General features: G+C 42.9%; 1 protein-coding gene across 2 annotated transcripts in view; it reads left to right on the top strand.

Moving 5' to 3' along the window:
- ANAPC1 (anaphase promoting complex subunit 1) overlaps nt 1-23878 on the top strand; it is a 127032-nt gene that overhangs the window by 17813 nt on the left and 85341 nt on the right. For both annotated transcript variants that reach the window (XR_010791192.1, XM_066595992.1), the window contains exons 8-18: nt 40-269; nt 935-1141; nt 1231-1326; nt 5779-5869; nt 5958-6023; nt 12320-12460; nt 13757-13900; nt 14651-14711; nt 20234-20421; nt 21977-22051; nt 23386-23651. Coding sequence is in view for 1 of the 2 variants with exons in the window: in XM_066595992.1 (XP_066452089.1) it covers nt 40-269; nt 935-1141; nt 1231-1326; nt 5779-5869; nt 5958-6023; nt 12320-12460; nt 13757-13900; nt 14651-14711; nt 20234-20421; nt 21977-22051; nt 23386-23651 (1565 nt within the window). In the remaining variant the exon portion in view is untranslated. The remainder of the gene's footprint in view (nt 1-39; nt 270-934; nt 1142-1230; nt 1327-5778; nt 5870-5957; nt 6024-12319; nt 12461-13756; nt 13901-14650; nt 14712-20233; nt 20422-21976; nt 22052-23385; nt 23652-23878) is intronic.

The raw sequence follows: 23878 nt of genomic DNA, 5'->3' as shown, positions 1-23878 counted from the left end.
ATCTTCTTACCTACTACTGTGTGTGTTCTTCACATCTAGGAACAGAATGCAGTCCTGAAATACCCTGATCAGTTGGGTACCCCACAGCATGGGATGACGATGAACAGTTCGCTGACCGCTCACCTGCGCAGCGTGTCCAAAGGAGATTCCCCAACAGCCTCTCCTTTCCAAAACTATTCCTCTCTCCACAGCCAGAGTCGCTCAGTGTCCTCTCCCGGCATCCATTCTCGCTCCCATTCCCCCTCTATTTCTAATATGGCCGCTCTCAGGTGACTAATTGTATAACTTGTTCTTGGTCTGTTTCCTGTTTGATCAAGTTCAACTACCTATAAAACGTTGCCCCTATAGGATTGGTTCACTATAGATGCAGTATGGTTTGTTCTGTCACTAAAAGATGGTGTAGAAGCTTATTTTGTACTGCATTTGTTTTAGCGCAACACTTCTTTCACAATTCTTCAGTTTCAGACCTGAAAGTAAGTGCAGCAAGGCCTTTTTCTGGGAATTTGAGTATTTGTCAATGGAAACTTTACACCACGAATTGTGAAGCTTTCCTTTACCTGTGACAAAAATTCAGTTTGCTTCTTTAGGCCGGCCTCACACGGGCATTAACGTATTTACTCATGCATTTGTGCTGCATATTTGTACGTGTGCGTATTTATTTCAGTTATTTCACGGAGAGGCATCGTGTAGTAGTTATCTGACACATGGAAAAAATAGCTCTCCTATAGCTTTATAGGCGCTTGATACGCTTTTAGGGATGTTGTCAGACAAGGTTGCTGAATGCTTCTTCTGCTGACTAAAAGGACAATGAATGCAGTGTGTTTTGCAATGTACCCATGATTTACTTTTGAGTTTGTGATCAGAAAAGTTCAAAACTGACTGAAAAAAAAAACTTTTATGAAAACACTAAATCCTGTCTGTTTTGTTTTTACAGCCGTTCCCATTCGCCTGCCTTAGGAGTACACTCATTTTCTGGTGTACAACGTTTTAATTTCTCCAGTTACACTCCATCGCCAAAGAGGTTAGGAACCTCCCATTCCCCCAATAGCACTTGTAGTGACTTTCTCTCTGCAGAAGCTGAGCCCATTGTTCCAGAACTCTGCATTGACCACCTTTGGACAGAGACCATTACACACACTAGGTAAAGGCACTCTAAATAAGGGTTATATGTCAACATAAGGATTCTGGTATCCAATAATGGTAATGAATTCTACTTCAATGTTTTAACAGGGAAAAGAACTCTCAGGCTGCAAAAGTATTTATCTCAACAGATTTATGTGGGCAAAAGTACCTGTGCTTCCTTGTCGAGTCCCAGCATCAGCTGAGGTAAGTCTCCAAAACTACAGGCAAGTATAGCAAACCTATTAAATGCACCTCCTATAAACCTAATGAGGTAATTGGAATCTTTGATCTCTGCATTTACATCTGTATGACTGTTTTGTGGGTTAGATTGAAAATGGCATGGAACTTTTTCAAGACCAAAGTGCTGTCTTTGGGTGCACTGTGCGGTATTGTATCCCCAATACACCTTAATGCACTTCATTCCTGTACATATTGTGTAGATACCGGCTAGTGACTGAAACCTTGCATCTTTATATATTCTACTTTGTGTATATATAAGGAGACCATATCAGGTAAGGACATATAGAGACAAGTTCACTGTTCTAATAGCCCAAATAGCTTAAAGGGGTTGTCCCGCGCCGAAACGGGTTTTTTTTTTTTCAACCCCCCCCCCCCCCCCCCCCCCCCCCCCGGTCGGCGCGAGACAACCCCGATGCAGGGAGGTAAAGAAAGCTTACCGGAGCGCTTACCTTAATCCCCGCGCTCCGGTGACTTCAATACTTACCGCTGAAGATGGCCGCCGGGATCCTCTGTCTCCGTGGACCGCAGCTCTTCTGTGCGGTCCATTGCCGATTACAGCCTCCTGATTGGCTGGAATCGGCACGTGACGGGGCGGAGCTACACGGAGCCTGCATTCTGCACGAGCGGCTCCATAGAAGACAGGAGAAGACCCGGACTGCGCAAGCGCGGCTAATTTGGCCATCGGAGGGCGAAAATTAGTCGGCACCATGGAGACGAGGACGCCAGCAACGGAGCAGGTAAGTATAAAACTTTTTATAACTTCTGTATGGCTCATAATTAATGCACAATGTATATTACAAAGTGCATTAATATGGCCATACAGAAGTGTATAGACCCACTTGCTGCCGCGGGACAACCCCTTTAATGACAGTCGCGCCACTTGGATAACAGTAGCTAAAAAAATAAATAAATACAGCAGACTCCTAAACAAGGGCCGGCTGACACAAGTATACGCGTAAAACATTGCGGTCATGCGTAGTATGACTTTTTTTTTTTCTTTAATCTCCCTACCATTTTTCATAGCGGGGTTGTGTATGCATTACCACTAATATGCAATGTATTGCGTATGGACAGCATTGCATAAGCTGCCCGTAGAAAATTATAGAGCTCATGCTGCGTGGTATGCTAAGAAATAGAGTATGTTGCGATCTATTTCTCGCGTGTATCTAAATGCAGTGTTTACACGTTAATGAAAGTCTACTTACTTTTATTGACTCCATTCACCACGTGGCCGTAGTCACGCGCATAATACGCGATGAAAATTTGGTCGTGTGCCTGAGCCCATATATATAATATACATCCATCCATCCATCTTTCAGTCACAGGAGAGCAGCGGAGAAGAAAGGGGATACTCATAGGTATGGCTGGAGAGATTTTAAGCTGCTCAATAATTTAAGTTTTAGCTCCAAACTAAAAGCTAATATCCTCTGATAAATGGATCAGACTGCATTCCCCTATAGCTGTGTACTTGCTGATTTCTCTGGTGGTATCAATTTACTTGAAACCACCCTGCTGACTCACAATGGCCCCGAGCACTTTCAAAGACCTACACTAGTACACTGTCAAGTGGGTGGTCTCCACCACTCAATCTCAATGGCTGATATAACATTTGATTGGCACTGAGCACTGGATACCAGCCATTTAACAGTAGACTAGCGCCAGAGTGAAAGTAATAGGATCTATGGCAGGTGAGAGGTGGGGCTGCAAGACAGATAAAAACCCTGTCGGTATCCAAGAGCACCTGAGTATAAAGGATCTCCTTAAGAATTACTCCAAACGTTCTCTTAAGAACACTCTTCTTGGCATTTTAAAAAACGATGGACACCTTGGCTAGACGCTACAGGTTTGGTTTCAGCATCATTGGCACATAGCTGGATGTTGGAAAATAAAATTGTTTACACTTCTCTGTCTAGACTGATAACTTCTCTGCAGTGTAATATTACTTTATCGAGGTTCTGAGAATTCTCCGGCCGGGAGACACCAGTAGTGTTTAGTATTGCCTGAAGGAACTGCCTCTTGGCTTTTATCTTTAATATAGATTAGAAATGTATTATGGTCCAAACTTAAATATGGGGGATAACTGCACATGTATGTGTTAGTGATAAACATTACTGGATATAAGGTATAAATTTGGTTCCAAAAGTTTACATAACGGCATTCAACTGCATGTACCAGAATGAACCACCTTTATGATAAGTCCTCCTTGATCTGAAGTAATTTTGTTACTACAGCATCTTGCAGTGAAATTATAGCCCATTTACACATAATGATTATCGCTCAAAATTCGTTCATACAAACTAATTTGAGCAATAATCGTTGAGTGTAAACTCTCAAATGTGAAATATAGGTTGTCCCAGCAGCACCAACAATCTCCCAAAGCAGATCAGGTCATTAAATGCAGAGCCAGTCAGGAGTCTCAAACCTTCCACTCCACATAAGTCCAACGGATAAATAGTAGAAGACCGGCAGCATAAGCGGGATGCAATAAAATATTTTGTCTTATTCTTCCATCATATAGAAGTAATAGCGATGTTTCGGCCATATGGCCTTCATCAAGTGTAAACTCTCAGTCAGCAAAAAAAAACTATTGCTGGATCGCTGGCTTATTGCATCTAAACGCTCCCCGCTCAGCGTTTAACATAGATGGGGAAGTACTGAGCAAGGAGCCTGTAATGTATTTCAGTCTGCATGAGTGCTGAGTACCTAAGCAGTGGTGATGGCACTGGTAAAGACTTTTAAACGACTGTCAGCCCATGTAAAAGGGCTATTACCCATGGCACTCTCTTCTGAGCATTGGCCTTCAGGCCAAGCCAAGCCAAATGCTGGAATTCTTAGGATGCTCGTAAAAAGTTTGGAAATATGTATACGAGACGAGATGGAGCCTATTGCACTTACACTATATTGGAGTACAGTCCTGCTGCTTTAGTGTACTTGTCAAACTCTGCTGTGGTAATGGAGACTGAGACAGCCTCTCCTGCTATGTAATGTCTTATTATCACTAAGACCATAATATCGGTTGAAATGTAATATCCATTATGCAGTAATACTCATGCTGTTTGAATTTGGTGTGTGCTGTACATTTAAAAACAAAATATGCCGGGCTTCCTCATGGTCGTCTGTCTGTGCCCTACAGAGAAGTTGAGCTAATAACCTGATGTCTTGTACTTCTCTTTAAAAAAGGTTGTCCATGTACCCAGTTTTTTCACTGATTAGTCAAACTATTCATTATCAGGGCAGAAGGCGGGCGCTATTAATTATGGTGGCAGAAAAGGCTTCATTATGACTTAAAGGGGCAGAAATGTTGTACTAGTGAGCCATTAATGGGCATAAAGTGGGGCATTTTTACTATATGGAGAGCTCTAAAAGCACCACTTACTGTATGGGGCCTAATTACTGTCTATAGGGAGATTATGTAAATGTGGGGAAATGATAGAAAGAATGCTGGAAATGCAAGAAGCCCAAGATGTCTGCCTTTTCGGGAAGGAAGGGTTTTTGTTATTGTCTTAAGGCTAACGTCACATATTGGCTGATATCGTGCGATATCCCCGCGGATGTGAGCGTTTTTATATCAAAACTGCCTCGCATTACTTCGGGTAAGTAGGGATCCTCTGCCGCAGCTGTCAGCACAGTTTCTTCCATTGTTTTCAATGGGGAAACCTCACATCTCACCGCGTGCACCTAGCATATGGTGCGATGCTTTCGTCGATTCCATTAAAAACAGTGGGCGATGCAAGGGCACGCCCAAAGATGGAACATGCCATGGTTTCCTGCATTGGGAAAGTAAATATCACTTTTGTGTGTGACCCCATTCAAAAGTACAAATCTATCGTGCAGTGGGTGTGGTGTTTTTATTTTTTTGTTTGCTTTATTTTCCTTAAAGATTGAATACATTTTTTTTTTCTCAACCTTTTTTTTTCTTAAACATTAACACAAAACTCTTAACCCCTCCCCCCCCTTGCCCTCACCCCCCAAGCTACCCCCTCAATTCTCTCTTAGGCTTCCGGTAAACATTTCATCCCGTAACACAGTAAAAAGTTGGTGTGGCAGACCGTAGTTTATTACCTCCTTTTGCAGAACGTCCATAAGTAGGAAAAGTATATAATCCTTTGATTCCGGATACAAAGTCCAAGTTTCCTGAATGTACTGAGAGGGCAGACCTTAAAGGATAAGTAGAGATACAAGCATCCTATTCAACACCTCTGAGAATCAGGTGCTCAACCTGTTTACAGCAAAGTATATAAAGACAATCTTAAAGCCAGCATACTTGTATCAGATTATCTCTTACATTAGAAGGTAATCGGCAGGTTAATAAAAGTTTAATAAAAACTGGATCCAATTAAAAAAAACAAAACCTCCAGACATCATTATTTGTATTGAGAAAAGTTTTGTTTCTCTTGGTTGGTTACTTGTTTCCAGGATGGTGAAGTTTGAAGAGAGTAATGACAAGTCACAGCTCATCTTTGGCTCTATCACCAACATATCTGCAAAGGATGCAGTGCCAGTAGAGGTAAGTTTCCTTCTCTGCTTTCCTTGTAATATTAATTTTTTTTACTATTCATTCATTGCTTAATTTTACCGCCTTGGTTATTTTGCAGAGTATTAACACAATGGTGGTATTGGAGAGCAATGGGAATTTGATCCTGTACACAGGTGTTGTAAGGGTAAGCCTTATTCTCTATGGACGAAGGTAAATTTACTCCATGACATTGACACAAGACTCTATTGTATACTAGTATTCAACAAGACAAGTTTAGATTACAGCTAAAACTTTTTTAAAGCCAATAAACAGCTGTGGAACAAACACAGCATATACAGTTTACACTTTTACATTTTCAAAACAATACAAAAAAATACAATACAAAAAAATACAGATTAAGAAAAAAATACAAGTTTTGGTGTGTGGGTGTGTATATGTATGTGTAATGGGTGTGTGTGTGTGTGTGTGTGTGTGTATATAAAAAGTGCACAAAGGCGCAGAAGCATGTCCTGTCTGATGGAAATCCAGCGACACATGATCACAGCAGAACGTGTACAGTACAACTAATATGCAATTAGCTATTTAGCAGATGTAGACATAATTACTGGGAATGTTTAGCTTGCAAAACAAGGCTGAGAGGAGACTTAATAGCTGTCTACAAATATCTGAAGGGTTGTCACCGTGCAGAGGGATAAGCCCTATTCTCATTTGCACGAGAAAAGACTAAAAGGAATGGGATGAAACTGAAAGGGAGGAGACACAAATTAGATATTAGACAGTGAGGGTGATAAATGAGTGGAACAAGTTGCTAAGGGAGGTGGTGAGTTCTCCTTCAATGGAAGTGTTCAGAGGCTGGACAAATATCTGACTGGGATGATTTAGTGAATCCTGCACTGAGCAGGGCGTTGGACCCGATGACCCTGGAGGTCCCTTCCAACTCTACCATTCCATGATTCTATGAATTATGCAGTCTTAGGCTACATTCAGACAGGCGAGAATCTCTCATTCTGAGATGCACAAAACTCGCACGAATATGAACTACATTATTTTGAATGACTTATTCACACAACAGCAATGCGGCGAGGATAAACATCGCAGCATATTTCTTTTTTGGTGCCTCACCCATGTTTTTAATGGGACCTTGAAAGACCTCGCATGCTGTGCGATGTGATGTCTCCCACGGTAATAATTGGGAAACAACCAAAAAAAACTTTTTTACAGCTGCGCTTCAATACAGACCCTTAAAGGTATAGGGAATAAGTTACTAGAAACACGAGTTCATAGTAAGCTAAGTTTTATTCCCCAGAAAAACCTACATCAAGATGAAAGATAAAAATGGGTTTAATCCCTTGAGTGGCACGCCCGGAAATTTTCCGGGATGAGCTCCACTGCTCATAGCGACATAGCCCGGAAGATTTCCGGGCTATGTATCACTATGGGAGCTGCAGAGCACAATGCCACAAGCTGTGGCATTGTGCTCTGCCTGCACAGACCCACAGAGAACAAAGCAAGGGCTTTGAAAAACCAGCAGAAGATATTGCGGATATGCCGGCAATCTCCTGCTTCTAATCTCCTGCTTTGTTTACAGGTTGCCATAGAGACCATCGGCTTGTCAGGAGTAAGCCAACGGTCTCTGTGGCAGGGAGAGCTCGTGCTTGGCTGCCAGAGGACAGCTAGGTACCTGCTCTTACAGCAGAGATCAGAGAAAACCTCCGATCTCTGCTATGTTAACCCTTTATATGCTGCAGTCTATGTGAATGTGATTCCGGAATGTGATTAGGGGTCCTGATGGGTCCCTGTGGAAGTCCCCTAAAGGGACAAAAATAAATAAATAATAAAAAAAAAGTTAAAGTATAAAAACACTTGTCTCCCTTTACTTTGTAAAAAAATCTAAAATACAATCACACATGTGGTATCCATGTGTCGTAATGACCCAGAGAAGGAAGTTAATACATTATTTAACCCCTTAATGACATGGCCCCTTTTTTTCATTTTTCCCCATTTCTTTTTTTCCTCCCCCCTGTTTAAAAAATCACAACTTGTCCCGCAAAAAACAAGCCCTTATATGGCCATGTCAATGGAAAAATGAAAAAGTTATGGCTCTTGAGACGCAACTGCAAAATTAGTTGAAGTTCAATGATTAGACCATTTTAAAAAACTTGCCCTGGTGGGCACGACAGGGTGGTAGGAAACCCGCCACTCAAGGGGTTAAATGAATAAGGTTGCTTATTCATTTAAACCCATTTTTATCTTTCATCTTGATGTATGTTTTTCTGGGGAATAAAACTTAGCTTACTATGAACCTGTGTTTCTAGTAACTTTTAAGGGTCTGTATTGAAGCGCAGCTGTAAAAAAGTTTTTTTCGGTTGTTTCTCTATTACATTATCCCCACTTTTTGTGCTGCTGCTCTCCGGAAGGACATGGATGTGTAATATCAGATGCACATACTGTATATATGTTTTTTTGGATCTTACGGAAGGCCCCATACTAAAGAAACTCCTGAAAGGAACTGATTATAACTTAAGACTATTAGGTCCCTACTCGGTACAGCAAAGAACTTCTATAATGGTATGGCGTTTATGAAATCAGTGGTGCTACATCTGGGCACACAGTGTTGGGAGAACTTATCCAACCGTCCCAGACTGCTTTGAAAGTAGCCTCCACTTTTTTATACTTATATAGTTTAGCTGTGGAAGAAAGATTAATTGAGCATATTCAGTCATGTAGGCTTGGCAGTCTGGCAGTCAGTCAATATTTAACTATTTTGCATACCTGAAAAATGGTTTCATCTAACAGTTCTGTTGACTTAAAGTACAGAGTGTCTCAAAAGTGTGAAAGCATCCATATAAAATGCAAACTGCTTGACCAATGGTAATCCAGTTTTGCATACTAGCTGCAGGGGAAAGGGGAAAACCTGATAGGCCATGTGACCAACATGATGGCCACAGATAGGAGAATGTGGAAGCCACTCAATTGGACTCCTACGACCAATCCACTTTTGGGGAAACTGCACATCAAGATAATTTCTGACAGTGCATACGTAATAACGCATGGCGCCATCTTGTTGGAAGAATTCTGAAAACGTTCCATCCTCCGACAGTCTGCGCTTAATGTCTCCCCAATGAAGAAAGGGCCCACTATTCGGGTACCCCATACACAACATCATAGCATCACTTTAAGTCAGGCAACCATGTTAGATGGATCAGTCCAGTGAGGGTTATGTCTGACCAGTAGTGCTGATTGTTTGTTGACCTCACCATTCAGGAAGAAATTTGCTTCATCCCTGACCAGCACCTGAAAGGAAAAACAAGGGTATATCTGAAGTGGTGTCACACAATCGGCAAATTCTATCAGACGGTCGGGGTCATCTTCCACCAGGTGTTGCAGCGTCTGCAAATCATAAGGGGTGTAGGCAAAACTTGCTGTATGGAGGCATGACTAACCCCACATTCTTGAGACAGACAAGTACTTCATTGTGGGCTCTTACTGAATGAAGACAGAACAGCGGTAGCTGATGCTTCATCAGTAACTGTTCTGGTTGTCCAAGTTTAGGTTAATCAGTCACAGAATCTGTTTCTTGGGACTTGGAAAGAAGTTTGACAACTGCATTTTGCGTAATGGGAGGTCTGGTTGGGAGGCGTTGATTTTTAAATCTGCGATGACACGTGTGTTTCATTCACCTGACATAAGGACGGTCTTAACATTCTTCTTGAGATAACTCTATCATTTCCATCCCTGCACCCCCTGATTGCCTGGCACACTCTGGATGTCTCCTATATATACTGCGGTCACTTCCATGTAGTGCAGCCTCCTGTCTGATGCTTATCAGTTACCATCTTGATACTGAGATTTCTTCTTTCATTATTCTGTGCTATCCGTTCTATGATTCATCAGCACCGCATTAGATGAGCAGCTGCAGCCTGTATAATTTCTGCTGCAGGCAAAGACCATACTTATACAGTCAGGAAGATGAGCTGTTATCTCCTCTATCCTAACTGTGTGACAGGAGTCTCTAATCTGTAACAGTAATTGTGATAGGAGTGTCTGTGTCACCCCATGTAATAGCATTACACAGGAATTATGTTGACTGAGAAACTGGCTAGTTTGAGAATTCATAAACACAAGTAAATCTGAGCTGGTTAGCATTGTAATCACATGACCACCTGAGGCAAAAGGGGCTGGGAGATTCAGATGGAAATGAATAACTAACCAAGGCAATACTTGCTGACTTCTATATACTGGGAAGGTTGAGGGAGCTAGTTACTTAATGCAAAAAATGAATTGTAGTGGCCGCTAAACCACCAGCTGACATTCAAGATACAGGAATGTCGCAGCTTCCAAGATGCTATCTCACACTGCCGTGTATATATTCAGCGTTTGCACTATGTGGTTTCAGGAGCTGTGCCCGCACTATCAGCAAGAGCTGTCTGTAATTGACAGCCGGATTTAACCCAATAAATGCCATTGTCAATATAGACAGCCGCTTCTATGGGATTTGGGGAGGGATCCCCGAGAGCCGATCGTGCAGTGCCAATGATTGCCATGGCTGCTGTAAGCAAAATAGTGGCTTCTGTATCTATCTACGGGCCTTACTTTCATAGATGAAAGTGACAGTTTCAGATAATACATGGCATTTTATAAGTAGTGAATAAATGTCATAAAAAGGAATTGGATAGCAAACTGTGGGGTGCTTTTTCACCCGATGCATCTCATGAAAATGAAAAAGAAATTTGGAGCTAATCAAACGTATCAGAAATCTCTCTTATTTGGATCCAGTAGTTTCTATAAATAATCCCACGTATGATCCTAGTGTGCAATAGGGCTCAAGCACAGGCCTCAGAAATAAAGAAGCACCTGGCCCAGCAGGCACATGAGGGCAAAGTAGGGTTAAAATTAAGATAGCACAGTGCAGGCACACCTGGAGGGCCCTCTGAGAGAGCACAGTGCGGGCACACCTGGAGGGCCCTCTGAGAGAGCACAGTGCGGGCACACCTGGAGGGCCCTCTGAGAGAGCACAGTGCGGGCACACCTGGAGGGCCCTCTGAGAGAGCACAGTGCGGGCACACCTGGAGGGCCCTCTGAGAGAGCACAGTGCGGGCACACCTGGAGGGCCCTCTGAGAGAGCACAGTGCGGGCACACCTGGAGGGCCCTCTGAGAGAGCACAGTGCGGGCACACCTGGAGGGCCCTCTGAGAGAGCACAGTGCGGGCACACCTGGAGGGCCCTCTGAGAGAGCACAGTGCGGGCACACCTGGAGGGCCCTCTGAGAGAGCACAGTGCGGGCACACCTGGAGGGCCCTCTGAGAGAGCACAGTGCGGGCACACCTGGAGGGCCCTCTGAGAGAGCACAGTGCGGGCACACCTGGAGGGCCCTCTGAGAGAGCACAGTGCGGGCACACCTGGAGGGCCCTCTGAGAGAGCACAGTGCGGGCACTCCTGGAGGGCCCTCTGAGAGAGCACAGTGCGGGCACTCCTGGAGGGCCCTCTGAGAGAGCACAGTGCGGGCACTCCTGGAGGGCCCTCTGAGAGAGCACAGTGCGGGCACTCCTGGAGGGCCCTCTGAGAGAGCACAGTGCGGGCACTCCTGGAGGGCCCTCTGAGAGAGCACAGTGCGGGCACTCCTGGAGGGCCCTCTGAGAGAGCACAGTGCGGGCACTCCTGGAGGGCCCTCTGAGAGAGCACAGTGCGGGCACTCCTGGAGGGCCCTCTGAGAGAGCACAGTGCGGGCACTCCTGGAGGGCCCTCTGAGAGAGCACAGTGCGGGCACTCCTGGAGGGCCCTCTTCTGCTATGCTGTTGGGTAATACGGATTTCCTTAGCAACATCTTCACCTAGCTGCATAGCAGAAGAGGGGTTTTGAAGGAAAAATGTGCAGAATAGGCTAATAAAACCTATTACGAAAATGCTTAGTCACCTATTCTGTACATTTAAAAAAAATTGAAAGTTGTACTAAAATTTTAATCCCTTGCAGTTTATCAGCAAGTGGCACATGAAATGAAAAACTGCAAACCAATTTGCAGTCTGTATCCCATTGTCAGTTAGCAGAAACGCTGTGGGCAGATTACTATTGCAGCTTTTTTATATTCATCTCTGTAAGTGAAAGGAGAAATTAAATATCTTTTGAAAATTTCAGCTGAAGTGTTATTATATACAGTTACTATTTTTTTTACTTGTCTTCCTTTATGAAAAACTCCCATCGAAATAAGGAAAAAATACCTCACTGTTGTGAAACTCCACTATTTCTTTAAAAATGCTGTTTAATCAAATCTTCAGTAGACTAGAAGCCTGTTTTAGATAGTTGTGCTGTTCCAGATATCCATTGAAAAGCATACTTTTTACAAAGTGACTCTAAACTTGGCCTGACTGGGGGATTAATAATTCTGTTTCTTACTGCTTCTATCAGCTGTTGAGTTTTGTTTCTCTGTTTTTATCAGCGTCACCAAATATCTATAGATAAATAATTTTATTCTTTATGTCAAAGGTAGGAAAGATTTTCATTCAGGGATTGCCTGCTCCATCTCTCAGCATGTCAAATCCAATGCCCCGACCAAGTACTCCTCTGGAGAGCCTCAGCACGCCTACGAAGCCACTAAACAAGCATTTGGTGCCTATGGAAGACGGGGTAAGAACACTTTGTTTAAAAAAAAATAAATAAAAAAAAAGACCTTGACAAATGCAAAGAATTACCAAGATGGTGAGTATTCTGCAAATCATGTTCTTTGAGGAATGGTTAAAGGATCTGGGAATCTTTAGCTTCCAAAGAAGGCTGAGAGGAGACTGAAAAGCTGTCTACAAATATCTGAAGGGCTGTGTCAGTGCAGAGGGATCAGCCCTATTATCATTTGCACAAGGAAAGACTAGAAGCAATGGGATGAACCTGAAAGGGAGGAAATACAAATTAGATATTAGACAGTGAGGGTGATGAGTGAGTGGAACAGGTTGCCACGGGACATGGTGAGTTCTCCTACAATGGAAGTCTTAAGAGGCTGCACAGACATCTGTCTGGGATGATTTAGTGATCCTGCACTGAGCAGGGGGTTGGACCCGATGACCCTGGAGGTCCCTTCCAACTCTACCATCCTATGGCTCTATAATCCAATTCTTCTATCAAAAATAAAGTATGCCATAATGTAAACAAACCAAAACAAATACTTCTCATATAGTAAGAAAATATATATATATATTTTTTTTTTGGCAAGCGTAACAAAGAATCTTTTAAAGTTAATGTCAGCCATTCAGTGGCAGCAGATTTAGAACATGCATGGCTCCTAAAAATTCTTAGTTAAAACTCGGAAAACACCTTTAAATTGTCTTATAAAACAAATAGGACCTGACGGGGAAAAAGGGAAGGGGGGATTCACAAAATGCTGAATAATATTTACTTATTGAATCATTCGTTTTTGATTATTTTAAAGGTAGTGTTCGACTTATGTCAAGTGCATCTTAATGGGTCCCCCCGTAGTGTAAAATCACAAGGCAGCAGATGCTCATTTCCCTCCTGTGGCTCCTTGCCGACATCCTCTTTACAGGCTGTAGTCTGCAATCTCCAAACAAGCTGCTGCAGCCAATGGCAGCACTTAGCAATTATTGGCTGCATTGCTGCTGACAGTGCTGTCATTTGCTGCAGCACCAGATTTACGGGACATCAGCCTGTAAGCAAAGAGTTTAGACCCGCAGAAGCAGCGGGGAATGAGTAAATAGGGGCGGGTATCCGTTTCTTTATTTTACTCTTTGGGAATCCATTAAATACATTTTATGTAACTCCTACAACCTTTTCAGTTTATTTTCTGATTTTTTTTGGAAATACTTTTAATATTCACGTTTACAATTTATCTCAAAGTGTGTAATATATATATATTTATTACATATATATATAATGGAGAGAGAGAGATTATAATATTATATTCTTTTTTTGTAGGCAGGAATAATGCTTTCTCCAGTTCCTGAGCTCCGGGATTCCTCCAGACTCCATGAGTCTAATTATATTGATGACTGCACTTTTAATCAGTTTGGAACTTATATACATTCTGTTCGAGATCCTGTACACAACAGGTTAACTCTGGTGCGTAATTTGGTACACTTGATGCATATTTTAACATCCATCATTCCTCAAAAGTTTGGCGGGCACACATTATATTCTTACCTTTTGTAACTTCAGGTCCGTATTTTGTGAACTGCACAAAATACGTATACAACTTTAAAGATTGCTTTAAGGTTTTTATTCTTTTAGTCCATGTTGATTTTTTAAAGTGTACCTTAACTTTACATTTTTTTTATAAATGAGTAATACAAGCGAAGATAAGAAAATTTGTAATGTACAGTATCTTTTTACAGAAAGATATTTCTTTCTCCACTTATCAGCCACTTCTCCCTCCCTGCCACTGAAAGATTAGGTTATAGCTGCTGCCCATAGAAGTCTATGGAGATGGGAGTGGAAGAGCATGTAGAGGGCAACCTACACTACTGAAGGCTCTAGAAAGCATTTTACATCTCCTCTATGACAAATTCATGATGGTAGTGCTCTATACGGTCCTCCATGCTGCAGCTACTTTGTGTGTGTGAGTTAGAGGAGAAATCATAACAGCTAGTCTCTATGCATCAGCTCAGGAACAACTGACTATTGGAAATGGAGCCTGTGGAGGGGAAAGTTGGTGAAAATGCAGGATAAAAGTCATACAGTGGCAAGAAATACTGCTACTCTGAGTGTAGGTGCGCCTTAAAGGTAGTCTGATTTATTTTCTTATATAGCACTAACATATTCTGTAGAGACTGTCGTCATTCAAATCGTTTTTTCCATGTGGTTTTATTACAGGAGCTGACAAATGGGTCCATGGTTAGGATAACTATTCCAGATGTGGCTACATCTGAGCTAGGTAAGCTTCAAATTACATGCATAGTAAAATTCCTTTAATTCGGCATGTAAAGAACCTGATAGCTGCTGGATTATAAACTTGTTAGCATAAAAGAATTAAGAAAACATATGAGTAAGTCCCGATTTGACAGGCTGTAAGATCCACATCAGAGCTTCGCGGCTAAGCCTAAGGCCTCATGTCCACAGCTGTTTAGGTAGAACACTACATTTTACCCCAGTATTTGTAAATACCTGGCAGAGACCACGTATGGCTGCGAATGTACTGCACATGCCCGCGTATCACATGCATGTGGTCATTTTAACCCCTTAACGACAAGCCCATAGTGTTTTTACATCCTGCCCAAGTGGGCTTTATTCTCTGAGGATGTAAAAACATGCGTCCTACAGAGAATAAAGCCCCACGGGCTATGGACGTGACAGCTCCATGCTGTCGGTGCCCGCAGGTAGCCGACAGCATGGAGCTGTCATCCCGGGCTGCGGGACACCCCCCCCCCACCCCCCCCCCCCCGGCATTGCGATCGGCGCTATCCGATGGATAACGCCGATCGCAATAAAGTAAATAAAAGTGCCCAAAAAGTTAGTTTCAGCTGCCCTGATGGATCGGATTCATCAGGGCAGCTGCAAATACTCACCCGCCTTCTCCACGCTGCCCGCCGCCGCTCTTCTGCGCATGCGCGCCAGACGATGACGTCACACGCACAAACCCGGGGGCCCCCCGCAAATTCAAAGTCTCCAATGGATAGCGGCGATCGCGAAAAAGTTAGTTTTAAAAAGGTGCTAGTTTCACCTCCCCTCATGGATCGGATCCATGAGGGGAGGTGAAAATACTCACCTCAGGTCCGCCGATGTCCCCGTTGTTCCGGGACCCGAAGTCCCCCCTGCGCATGCGCGCCTGATGCTTGACATCGGGCGCTTGCACAGAGGGGCTCGAGCCCCAAGAAATTCAAAATCCCTCTGCTCCTGGCTGCCATGTGTAGCCAGGAGCAGAGGGATGTCACTGGGGACATGATCACTGTCATCCGATGGATGACAGTGATCATGTAGAGTAAAAAAAAAAAGTTTAAAAAGCGTACGTTTCATCTCCCCTCACGGATCATATCCGTAAGGCAGGTTGAAAGTACGTACATAAGGCCCCCAGATTTATCCGCGGACCTTACCCGAGCTTCTGCGCACACGCCCGTCGCCAAAATGGCGGACGCATGCGCAAAAGCTGTGGATTGCCAGGATAATTGAAATTCTCCCTGCTCCTGGCTACAAAACTAAGCCAAGAGCCTGGAGATTTCACGGGGGGGGGGGGGGGCGAGGTAAGCGGTTCCTGATCACGTGTTCGCCGTTATACAATGGATAATGGCGATCACGTAAAAGTTTTAAAAAAAATTGAAGTTTCATCTCCCTTCACCGATGCGCTCAGTGAGAGGAGATGAAACTTTTTAACGGAGGCCTCCGTATTTGCACCCCGACGCAATCCTCATCCGTGAACTTACCCAGATTCTGCACATGCAACCGCCGGGAAAACACCGGACACATGCGCAGGAATCGGGGAGCCCAGGAAACTTAAAATTTCCTTGCTCTCGGCGACCAACGGTCGCTGAGAGCCTGGAGCAGTGACGGGTGGCCTCGTTGAGCGGTCCCCGGTCACGTAATAAAAAAGTAGCGCTCTAACATAGGTCGGTCTCACATGACTGGATAGGAATTACGGATTCCGCATGCGTCTGATCCGCGCTAATACGCGGATCAATCGCATTGGATTACACAATTCCGCTCACATTAGCCAGTCGGAATTGTGTAATCCACTCGCAGAAAAGAGAACACAGCAGGTTCTATTTTACCGCGGATATCCGCAACATAGAACCCATTGTGCTCCATGGTCGTGGATATACCTGCTGCCCATACGCAACTACGCAAGTACGGGCTGCGGGTACCCGTGTCATCGCTAATCGACGGTGCGTGAAATGCAAACAAAAAAAAGGTGTACTGCGCATGACCGCCCGTGTAAGTACGCAGTTATGCGCAGTACATTACGCGGCCGTACGCAGGTCACAGCCGGGCTCACAGATGGGATCCACTGCGGGCCTCCGCAAGCGGATTCCACCTACGGCTGCGTGAGCCCGGCGTTATTCAGACCGCTATCTGTAATACGCATTTTACAAGAGGCCCCGGGAACGCTCGCCTTCATGCTGTTCCAGGAGCAGCTTGTTGAGCGCCTTCTATGTGAGACCGCCGCACCTCATCAAGCTTACGGAGACTCACGGAACACCACTTTTTACACCCCATACCTGCCACTGAGGTCAAGAAATGACCCCCAAAAAGCATGAGAGATGGGGGGATACACTGTTTTATTGCCCCATGGGCCCATTCCAACCAGCCTCCGTAATTACCCCCGTCTTCAGAAATACCACACAGTTCACATTATTACTTTTATCTAAGATTTGCGAACGCCCAAAAGGGCGCAGAGTATGTGGGCGGGGGGGGGGGGGGGGATTTTTAGGGAGTCAATTTTTTATTCCGTACAAATAAGCAATGGGGCCTGAGATTTATTCAGTTGTGCCCTGAAATCCAACGGGTGTTTCCTTCTTTATAGGCCTTGCCATGCGTCCTGTAAGTAGATGAGGGCCACAATGGTTATGTTTCTGAACACGGGACAAACAGGGGGATCCATTTGGGGGTGAATGTCTTCATTCCTGTCTACACTGTACAAAAAAACTGTTTTTAAATTTAAAAAATTGCCAAAAAAATTGAAAATCGTAACTTTTTCCTTCTGCTTTGCTTAGATTCATTCAAATACTGTGGAGTCAAAATACGCAGTACACCCCTAGATGAATTTGTTAAGGGGTCTAGTTTTCAAAATGGGGTCATTTGTGGGGGTTCTTTATAGTTTTGGCCGCTTAATGGCTCTATAAGTGGGCAATTGGGCCTGGAATTTATTCAGTTGTACCCTGAAATCCAACGGGTATTCCTTTCATTGTAGGCCTAGCCATGTGTCCTGTAAGTCTATTAGGGCCATAATGGGTATGGTTCTGAACACGGGACAAACAGGGGTATCCATTTTGGGGTGCAAGTCTTCCTTCACATGTGTGCTGTACAAAAAAAGCTGTTTTTAAAATGACAGAATTGCCAAAAAAGCGAAAATCCTAATTTTTTCCTTTTCCTTGGCTTGAATTCATTCAAAAACTGTGTGGTCAAAATATGCAGTACACCCCTAGATAAATTCCTTAAGGGGTCTAGTTTTCAATATGGGGTCCTTTGTGGGGGGTTTCTATGGTTTTGGGCGCTCAAGAACTCTACATGTGTGCTATGGGGTCTAAAAGGACTTCAAGCAAAATTTCTGTTTTGAAAGACACTGACTACTCCTTTCATTTTGGGCCCCGTTGTGGACTCAGATATAACATTAAGGCCACAATGGGTATATTTCTGAACACGGGAGAAACATGGGTATCCATTTTGGGGTGTAAATCCTCATTTTCATGTAAACTATAGGAAAAAATATGTCTTTAAAATAATAGATTTGCAAAAATATTGAATTAATTCCTGAAAAAAAACTGTGGGGTCAAAATACTCATGACACCCCTCAGTGAATACACTAAGGGGTGTAGTTTTTAAAATGGGGTCATTTGTGGGGGTATCTATTATTCTGACACTTATGAGCCTTTCCAATCTTGGCTTGGTGTAGGAAAACAGTGTTCCTCAAAATGCTAAAAAGTAATGTTAAATTTGTACGTCTCCTAAACGAAAGTTTTTCCAATGTACGCCCAAAATAAAGTAAACGGGTGGAAATATAAATCTTTGCAAAAATGTCTATATTATGTTTGCACATATTTAAGATATTGCAGTTGGAAATGTGAAAAAATGACGATTTTTTTCAAAATTTTCCTAATTTTGGCGCTTTTAATAAATAAACACAAATTCTATCATCTATTTTTTCCGCCTAAATGAAGTACAACATGTGGCGAAAAAACAATGTCAGAATCGCTTGGATATGCAAAACCTTTCTGGTGTTTTTCCATGTTAAAGTGACACATGTCAGATTTGGCCTGGTCATTAAGGCGCAAACAGGCTTGGTCACTAAGGGGTTAAATTCCCTTGTTTCATAGTGGGGATGCATATAAAAACGCTGACCGTAAACAATGTATTCCGTTTAGACAGTATTGCATACACTGCCTATACAAATGTATAGGGCTCTCGCTGCGTGGTACACTAAGAAATTTCTCACGCGTTCGTATCAATATGCAGTATCTACACACGCATGTGCATGGATCATTTAAAAAAACGACCATTGACTCCATTCGCAGCGTACCAAGCGGCCTCATGCATGAGTGTATCACTCATGCATAATCCGTAATGAAAAAATAAGCATAGACATGAGCCCTAAGCCTCCAAGATTTTCCAGATTTTAATGTGGATTCACACCTGGATTTTAGCCCTTGTCAAAAAGGGCAAATCTGTGTCTGACAGTTGACATGTCAATTTTTTTTTTCCCCATACCAATGATTTCTATTTTATTCCATGAAAATCCGCGTCACAGGTCATACGGTGTGGAATTTTGTAGTATTCAATGGCATGCTAAAATGGTGCAGATCTTGCCACACATCTGGGCACAGAATTTTCAGGGAAATTCCGCCATGTGAATGATGCTTAAAAATCTAAAATAGTCTTTAAAAAAGGCCCAAAATACAAACTGTATTTGTATACAGTACTGAAAAGCACTAACGGCTATGTTCTTCAGTACCTGTAAGAACTGCCATTTATTCAAAGTGTTGTTAAATCCAGAATCGGCATAAAGGGTATTTAGAGAGAAACTTTAAAACTATGTTCACATGGTTGAAGTTTGCAACAGAATCTGCATCAAATCCAAAACCATTCTATCCCATTCATTAGATTAGTAATCTGCGCTGTAGTCTATATGGTACATATTTTTTCCGTACGCAGATTTGAAACCTGCACATGAAATAAATGACTTGTCACTACTTTTTTATATTTTTGTCACTACTTTTTTATATTTTTATTTATTCATTAAGGGTATTGGAAGAGGAAAATACAACAAAGGTAGGGTCATGGTAGGGAAGTAATCACAGTGCAGCTCGGTCAAACAACCAACAAACATAAAAACACAATGACAGCTCTGTTGAAATGTGCAATGTAAACAGTATCAGAAGAAATTACAGAGATTAAGACATTGATAGGGTAAAACTAAATGGTGGGGTGAAAGTAATCCAGTGGCTAGGGGGGATTATTAAATTTTGGTGATGAACCATGGTTTCCATAGAAGAAAGTAAACCAAACACTCCAAAGATTCTGGAACTTCTCCACGTTCCCTTCTCGTCTGATTGCAACTTCCTAGTGCGAATGCCATGCTGAGAATTCGGCATGCGGGTTTGCCCATTGACTAGAACTAAATCCGTGTGTGGATCTACCAGATACCGAGGAGCAAATCTGCTACTGAAATACAGTTTAGCCATGGATTTTTGCCATGTTTTTAGAGGGGGATTATTGTTTATGTAAATGGACATTTTTTTATGTTTACAGTGAAAAGATGTCTTCAAGCCATTAAATATATCTTGCCGAAAGAAGTGGCTGTTCAGATGCTTGTGAAATGGTATAACTGCCACAATGCACCAGGAGGCCCCAGTAATCACACTGAATGGAACCTGTTTGTGACCTGCCTCATGAATATGATGGGTTATAACACTGACAAACTGTCCTGGACTCACAATGTAAGTGTATGCTGAAGTATGAATGGCCAGCAAAATCTACAAATATTTGTCCCTTATCATAGAAGTGAATGGAGAGCGCATCAGACATGCACGGCGCTCATTCTCTGCCTGGATGCAGTGGCCTACAGCTGCCTTACTAGGTGGGACTATGCCATAAATATTGAAGGTGAGAATACTCCTCTAAATGGCAATTCCCATCTTACAAATTAACCCCAATTGGCCCAGAAAATAAAGGGTTCCTTTGCCCTCTGACTTTACAGGGAGTTGTAGCACAGCTTCATTCCAATGATGGGGCCAGCTGCAGTTCTGGCTGGGATCTGCTGTGATTATGCTATCACTTTGAGATTGGAATACTACTTTAAAGTACAGATCTGTTTGTGAAGGATTCATCCAGAAAGGACAGGTGGTTTACCACAGCCATGAAGCTGGAAGTTTCCAAAGGTGTATAACCCTTTTTAAGGTGGTTATGTGCTTTCAGCTACCTACACACGGGCGAGTGCGATATCTGGCTGTGGAACTTGGCCTGATATTGTGCCTGCCAAAGTGCAGGTTTGACCGCGTATGCAAGGCGGCTTTCCTTAAAAATGCCTCCCATCACTTTAGGTAAAGTAGCAATCCTCAATCGGCAAGGGTTTCCCATTGTTTTCAATGAGAAACCTCGCATTGCACACCGTGCAATGTGTTTTCCTGTTCTGTTTGAAAACAATGGGCAATGTATTCCAATAAACGTGAAAATATAGGACATGCCACAATTTTTTTTTTTTCCCCGCACAGCTTTGCAGTGCCGAAAAAGTTATCGCTCATGTATATGTCTACATTCAAAAGAATGGGGTTCATATTGGTGCGTCTCGCAACTCACAAATCTCATGTGATTCTTCTCGGCTGTGTGAAAGTACTATGGTACAAATGTGACCGTGGGCACACTGTGTGAGTAAATTGACTTGCTATGCTGATTTTAAATCTGCAGCCTGTCAATTTATATTGCAGATTTTCAGTCCAGATTTCACCTCTTCAAATGAGGGGGTGAGATACTCATCAACAGTCAATACAATAACCATTTCTAGAGCGTGAATCTGGGTGTGCATCCGCACTAAAATTTGAAGTGCATTTTCTGCTGCGGAAGTGCACTTTATGTGCACCTACTTTACTAGGGGGGTTTACAGTCCAAAGCTATGGATGACCTATATTCAAAACAAAACGTCCATAGCAGGTTTTGTCGCCTGGGATCTCTTTCAGTAATAGACCTTGAGGCTAGCGGGAAGTCTCAAATCAGCATCCGTTCTGCATTGGCCTAATAGGGTCATGTCACTCTCTCCCATTGGCGAGGGCACATAGGAGAAAGCGCTACCCTGCTGGGCCACCACAGAATGAACAGTTTTTCGAGACTCTATGACAGTAGACTGCTGATTTGGTTTTGCTATTATGACTTCATCAATGGCTCTGGTGCAGAAACTCGCTGTAAGTTTCATGCTATTCTTTTTTTTTTTTTTTTTTTTTTTTTTTATTCTACTTATTGTTTTCAATGAATATTGTATCATCAACTTTTTCTTTTCAGCTTGATTTTGAAGGCTCATTGTCGCCAGTGATTGCTCCAAAGAAGCCCCGACCATCTGAAACGGGATCTGATGAGGTAAAATTGGCTCTGTCTTCGCTGCATTCACACAACCACATTTCTAGTCCTTGCCACTGTATGTTTGTATACCGGAACGTACCGGAATCTAGTAGTCATAGTGACTTGGGGCCCTTTTACACAGAACTATTATCATTCAGTTTATCACTGGATCGTATAGAATTGAGTGTTTGTTTGTTCTGTCCTTGGAATTACGTTTTTACACTGAATTTGTTTTGTGTATCGTTGATTATTCAATTTATAAATCAAACAACGATTGACCCGTGTAAACAGGCAATCTTCATTCTATGAACAACTGCCTGTTTACTGAGAATGGGGGCGGGTGCAAGAAGCGATCTCTGGCCCACTCCACCTCCATTCACTGAACAATCATTACCCCGGAATGAAAGCACAGGAGCGATTCTTGGAACGAGTGTTGGACACCTAAAGGGGTATTCCAATTCACTGGATGGGTGAAAACTGAACAGGTGCGGATACTGTTAGGAAACAATCACGCAAAGTAAGCTTGAGGAAAAATAGTTGAAGAACCCCCAAATAAACTATAGAATTAGAGTGTATGGGTACATTGACAGTTAGGGGTCCTTTTACATAGTACAACTGTCAGGTGCTTAAAGGGTTTTTCCGGCGTTTTGGATGGGGTTTTTTTCAGGTTTTTACCCATTCACTGGATGGGTAAAAACTAGAGATGAGCAAATATACTTGTTTCGAGTAATTACTCGATCGAGCACCGCGATTTTCGAGTACTCCCGTACTCGGGTGAAAAGATTCGGGGGGAGGCGTGGCGGAGCGGGGGGGTAGCAGCGGGAAAAAGGGGGGAGCCCTCTCTCTCTCCCCCTTCCCCCCCACCCCCACTCCCCGCTGCAACCCCCCACTCACCCACGGCGCCCCCCCCCCCGAATCTTTTCGCCTGAGTACGGAAGTACTCGAAAACCGCGGCGCTCGGGCGAAAAAGGGGCGTGGCCGAGTAGGTTCGCTCATCTCTAGTAAAAACTGATAGATTGGTGGGGGTGAAGAGAATGGGTGAAAAGCTGAAAAAACATCCCATCAGCGGAATACCCCTTTCTGCACCTGAAAGTCGTACCGTGTACCCTTAACTGTCAATGTACCCATACACTTTGTGATTCTCAAGTCTATTTGGGGTTCCTCAACTACTTTCCCTCAAGATTACTGGGTGATGGTTAGTTAAAAAAAAAAAATATATATATATCTATCATTCAGTTTTTTCTTTATCATTGACAGTTGCCTAGCCTACACAAGGCATTGGGGCTGTGGGAGACTACTTATAGCATGTGTTAAAGCTTCTAATGTATTGAATTGTTTGTATGCACTTCTAGGATTGGGAGTATCTGGTAAATTCTGACTATCACCGAAATGTAGAGTTTCATGTGTTGGCTAAAGCATTACAGCTGGATTCTGTGGAAGTGCCAGTGTGTAAAGAAGATAACCAGCAAGTTTTTACCCTGGACTCTACCGCTCTTCTCTTCAGTCATATCCCAGCTATATTTTATGTTCTTCATCTCACATATGAGGAGCTTAAACTGAACACATTGATGAGAGAAGGCATCCGTTCCTTGGTCACACTGCTCCTGCAACTGGCAAGGTGCTTAGTAATACAAAGTATATCCGAACTCGTAATTGTAGAAAATGTTACATTGTTGCAGTGCTCTGTAGTGATACATATATTAGTTGTGCTTTTGCCTAATAGAAAACTATAGAACAGTTCTGTATGTAAAAGTGACAATTTTTATTTTTATTTTTTTGCTTATAGAATCTGGGAATAATAATAATCATCTAATGTACCTCCAACATATTCTGCAGCGCTTACAA

The sequence above is a fragment of the Eleutherodactylus coqui genome, chromosome 3, assembly GCF_035609145.1.
Source record: "Eleutherodactylus coqui strain aEleCoq1 chromosome 3, aEleCoq1.hap1, whole genome shotgun sequence".
In the NCBI taxonomy this organism is placed as follows: domain Eukaryota; kingdom Metazoa; phylum Chordata; class Amphibia; order Anura; family Eleutherodactylidae; genus Eleutherodactylus; species Eleutherodactylus coqui.
The sequence above is the reverse complement of the archived record's forward strand: the minus strand, read 5'-3'. Positions and strand labels throughout refer to the sequence as shown.